The 5,092-nt window shown below is 37.0% G+C and overlaps 1 protein-coding gene across 1 annotated transcript; it reads right to left on the bottom strand.

Moving 5' to 3' along the window:
• Positions 1-4,072: 4,072 nt before the first annotated feature.
• LOC132269649 (uncharacterized) lies at positions 4,073-4,414 on the bottom strand. Its single transcript, XM_059770898.1, has one exon. The coding sequence runs from the start codon at positions 4,412-4,414 to the stop codon at positions 4,073-4,075; it is 342 nt and encodes a 113-aa protein (XP_059626881.1).
• Between the last annotated feature and the right edge of the window lie 678 nt (positions 4,415-5,092).

Raw genomic sequence — 5,092 nt, 5'->3', positions numbered from 1 at the left:
TGGATTTGGGTGTTGCCGCAAGAGGGCTTTGTGTTCTCCTCATTGTCCCCGTCGTGATCTTCGGAGTTTCATCGCATTCAAAAAGGTTCCATTTTGGTGTCATTTGAGATTTCATCTCAAATTGAGGTAGGGGATGTCCTATGTTTATACCCTTATTATTTTAAGGTTTAATTTGAGGTTTAATATATGTTGTATGCATGCTTACACTTCTAGAATTGCATATAGGTTGCTTAGTATATGATGAACTTAGGGTTTCATGTTGATTTTATCCCCTTTAAAGTAATATAGAATCTAGAGACTTTCATGTATTGTAGTTACATGAATTTAGATATTTCCTATGTGTATAGATTACTTGATTTATGTATAAAGCATGCCTATAAATTATTATATATTCAATGCTTAATTTATGTGGTAATAAGGACTTGAAACTTGCCTTATAAATAGATTAGTGTATTTTATAAGCTGACTTGTTATTGTAACTTAGAGATTTACATTATGACTTGTAGATATGTAGTGTTTATGTGTAAATCATGGTATATGTGCCACTTGGGCTTTAGGAGCATTGTGGTCACCATTTAGTTCATATACATTAATTTGATTTTAGGTTGTGTATGCACGACATACATAACAAGTTTGAAGGATGGACACCATCCGAATATTGAAAAAGTGGACATCGCGTCCGGCGGGTTGAAAGTCCTGCAAACACATTAGCCAGTGGGGTATGGAAGTGCACCAATCTCGTTTTCGTGTCCGGGATTTGATTACGGCACCATTTTTCGTTACTTTATGCCATAGAGTTGCATGTGTGAGTTGTATTATAGTGGAGTTTATACATAATCTATTTGGTAACTCTTGGTGTGTTGCATACTTTGTTTTCCTACTAGCCTTGTGGTAGATTTAATCGTAAGTATATGCCTTATGTTTGATTTTGTTTCATTTTCAAGCTAACATTGCCTTTTTAAGTTGTAACTTGTTGTATTCAATTATGGTGAATGGTTTATAACATGTTTCAATTATATCTTTAAGGTATCCTTTAGCTTCCCCTTTGAACATAGATGTTAGGTAGCATGTCCCGTGTGGATTCGGTCTATATTAAACTTACAAATTTGTTAAAACTTTAGGTTAGACACATATGCTTTTCCTACGAGTAATACAAGTTACTCAACCCCGCTGATTGTAATTTTTTAGGCAAGAAGACGTTGTTTCGGGATGTATAACATCCCTAAGTTAGCTTAGTTACTTTGGGTAACCTTTGTGTAATTTCACATGCATGCATGTGTTAGCATGTTATACTTTTCTTTAAAATTGTAATATATAGCATGGTCTAGTATGTCGTTTTTACCTTATATTATGTAAAGTGTACTTAGGTACACTCTTTGAGACTTATTTAATATGTATAATGTGTGGCCAAGGCCAAACACAATTTTGTTTATGTCTATGTACTTTGGTATTGTAAATTACTTTTAAAGGGAATATTATGAAATTAGAGGTTTTAACATATTTTTTTCAATTCGGAATATGTGAAGTGTGCCTAAGTACACTCTTTAGGACTCTTTTTATATGTATGAGGTGTGGCCAAGGGCCAAACACCTTTTCGCTTTCATCTATGTACTTCGATTCCATGTTTTACTCTTAAAAGCATTTTTTTGGATATTATAGGTTTGACACGTCGTATTTTGCATTGGGCATGTATTGGGGCCGTAGGCCATTGTAACATGTCTAAAATATACATTTTACGTTTGTGTGTATGTTCACCTTGCACACAATGTCACATTTGGATGAAATGGACACTTTTTGTTTCAAGCATTTTTACACATTTTGCATTTTTCAGAAAATAATTTGATCTAAGGGACATTTTGGGTATTTCACTTGAAAAATAAGAACTTCTCTTGACATGATCACTTAGAAAATTTCTTTTTTTTGGGGGGGGGGGGGGGGGGGGGGGGGCTGGCTGCGTGCACAGCGCGCGCGCCCGCGGGCGTCATGGTGTCCCTCTTGACAACCTTGACGCCTTGTTTTCATTTGACCATAACTCTTTCGTCCGGACTCCGAATCAAGTGATCCTTAAGTCTAACTTCGTTAACTTTTCATCGTCTATCCAATGGTGTGCCCCATAGCACCGAATTTTGTTTTTAAATGATCATTTTATCCCTAAGGTTGCAATTGCCAGTTTTTAAAACGTCGCTTTCGCATTTTGTTATCTTTTGAGTTCGTTAGCTTTGTGGGAAGTTACATTGGCATCTTAGGGATGACGTGCATCCCTAGAGACTTCATTTCTAGGTGAAAAGACCATTTTGCCCTTGGGGTAATACTTGTCTATTTTCAACCCTAGCTTTTATTTTTGTTCTCGTTGAGTTCTTTGACTTCATGGAAAGTCATTTTGTCATTTTAGGGATGATGTATATCCCTAGAGGCCTTGTTTATGTTTTTGCTTCCGTATTCAGGATTCGTTAACGGATACCTTCGGGGCATCACAAGATGCTGGCTTGTAAAACCAGGGCCGTCACAATATGTACCCCACAAATGAATATTAGTGTGCGCCTGTGCAAGTGTAGAACTCTAGAGTCGAATTTCAAAGCAATCTCATAAATAAGATGACGTGGACTATAAAAGCAAGCATGATATCAATCTTTTGAAAAATTTGTTCCTAAATGACATCCAAAGGCATACAAGGAGTATTGAACTCTCAAGTCAAGAAAATTTTAAATTCAATGGAACATAAGAGTCAAAAAGATAAAAAATCATCACTGAAATAGATCTCAAATCTCAATCATGTAATTAAAGCTTAAACCTAAGTAGAATGCAACAAAGCCATCTTACCCCCAAACTAAAGCCGTACATTATCCTCAATGTGCAATGAGAACAATGGAAAAAATGAAATGAGTATACCGTGGTGGCATAACCTATGAAGCCTGGCAATGATCCAATTTGAAAGATATCTCCCCCAAACTTAGAATCAACAACCTATTTGAATAACCACACTAGCAAACTCATATCAAATATCAAATGGGATAGGGATAAACAAATGAAGCATTCTAAGGCAATATAGCACAAATGAAAGAGAGATATGAGATCAAGCCCTAAAGAAAACATTAAAGTATGCATGACTACACATAAGGGCACAATGATGAAACTCTTACATTTTTTTTTTTTTTTTTTGAAAGCATACAAATAAACAAAATGCAAGAAAAATAAAGAAAATGGAAAAGATAAAGGACACAATGTATCGTGGGTGCTAAGTTTAACATCTCTAGCAAGACGGAATGCTACTTTGAACATACACACACACACACACACTCATTTTTTTTTTTGAAATAGGAGGGCTGCGATCGATTGCAAATATGGCGATCGATTGCCAAATGCGATGAATAATACCTTGGAAGGTTGATTTTTCCGACACACAAGACGATCGATCACAAGATTCAGCGATCAATCATAGGAATTAATGAATGATTCTCTAGGAAATGGAATTTTCGACGCACAGTGGCGATTGATTGCAAAAGTTAGTGATCGATTGTGGAATTCCATGAAGGATGGATACCGAGAGGTGTTTTGAGGGCAAAATGGAGCTCTGCAGATAGCGATCAATCGCCAAGCTCTGTAATTTACCGCCAAGCTCTGCGATCGATCGCACTAGAGCTGCCTGGGCACAAAATGCTGAAATTTTTGGAGTCATCTTAAAGGCAGAAATTTTCAAAGGCACAAAATGCCTAGAATTTGTCAATGGTGCACAATGGAACTTATCTAGGCGACGCAATAAGGTAAATAAAAGAAGAAATAAGGAGGAAAAAGAGTTTGGAAACTCTATGAAACTAGGTTTAACGTCTCTAGTCGACATTGAAATGATCTTAATCATCCAAATAGATGGGATCCACCAAGAAGGTGGCTTCCACATCTCTTTGAATAGCTTGCCCCTCAATGTAGGGCTTCAATCTTTGACCATTCACCTTTTCTCATCTTTCAAGCACTTGATTTCAACCGCCCTATAAGGAGAAATGGAGATAATCCCATAAGGGCCTTCCCATTTAGTGCGTAGCTTCTCGGGAAAGAATTTGAGCCTAGAGTTGAAAAGCTATGCCTTTTTTCCTGGCTCAAAGGACTTCTTTATAATGCGCTTATCATGAAAAGCTTTAGTCATTGCCTTATAGATTTTTGCATTATCAAAGGCATCATTTCTCAATTCCTCTAACTCATTTAATTGAAGCAAGCGGTTTTTACCAGCCTTATCAAGGTCAAGGTTAAGCTTCTTGATTGCCCACAGAGCCTTATGTTCTAGCTCAACCGAAAGATGGCAAAGCTTCCTATAAATAAGTTTATAAGGAGGTATGCCTATTGGAGTCTTATAAGCCATGCGGTAAGCCCACAAAGCATCATTCAATTTCCTTGACCAATCCTTTCGGGTCGGGTTCACCATTTTTTCAAGAATTTGCTTAATTTCCCGATTTAAAACCTCAACTTGTCCACTTGTTTGAGGATGGTAGGGAGTGGCAACCTTGTGAGTGACATAGTACTTCAAGAAGAGTTGTTTTAAGAATTGATTACAAAAATGTTTGCCTCCATCACTAATGATCGCCCTTGGCATACCAAAACGAGTAAAGATGTTTGATTTGACAAGTTGAATCACCACGGAATGGTCATTCGTTTTGATAGCACATGGCTCAACCTACTTTGAAACATAATCGACGGCAAGGAGGATATATTGGAAGCCATAAGACATTAGGAATGGTCCCATGAAATCAATGCCCCAAACATCAATATTTTCCATAACAAGGACTAGATTTAAGGGCATCATGTCTCTCTTTGACATTGATCCCATTTTTTGGCACTAGACACACACCTTGCAAAAGTTATAGGCATCCCGATGGATAGTTGGCTAAAAAAGGCCATTTTGAAACACCTTCAAGACGGTCTTCTTTGCATTAAAATGCCCACCACATGCAAGTGTATGACAAAACACAAGAATGCTCAAAACTTTGCTTTCTAACACACATCTTCTTATGATTTGATCCGGGTAATAATGAAACAAAATTGGATCTTCCCAATAGTACTTTCGGATATTAGCAAAGAATCAGTCATTTTCTTATTTTGACCA

Source organism: Cornus florida, unplaced genomic scaffold, assembly GCF_030987335.1.
Source record: "Cornus florida cultivar Cherokee Brave unplaced genomic scaffold, ASM3098733v1 CherokeeBrave_3.0.0_Hap2_Chr01, whole genome shotgun sequence".
NCBI lineage: Eukaryota > Viridiplantae > Streptophyta > Magnoliopsida > Cornales > Cornaceae > Cornus > Cornus florida.
The sequence above is the reverse complement of the archived record's forward strand: the minus strand, read 5'-3'. Positions and strand labels throughout refer to the sequence as shown.

Excerpts from the sequence above, each read along its gene's own strand:
- LOC132269649 (XM_059770898.1), bottom strand. The coding sequence starts at position 4,414 with ATGGTGAACCCGACCCGAAAGGATTGGTCAAGGAAATTGAATGATGCT.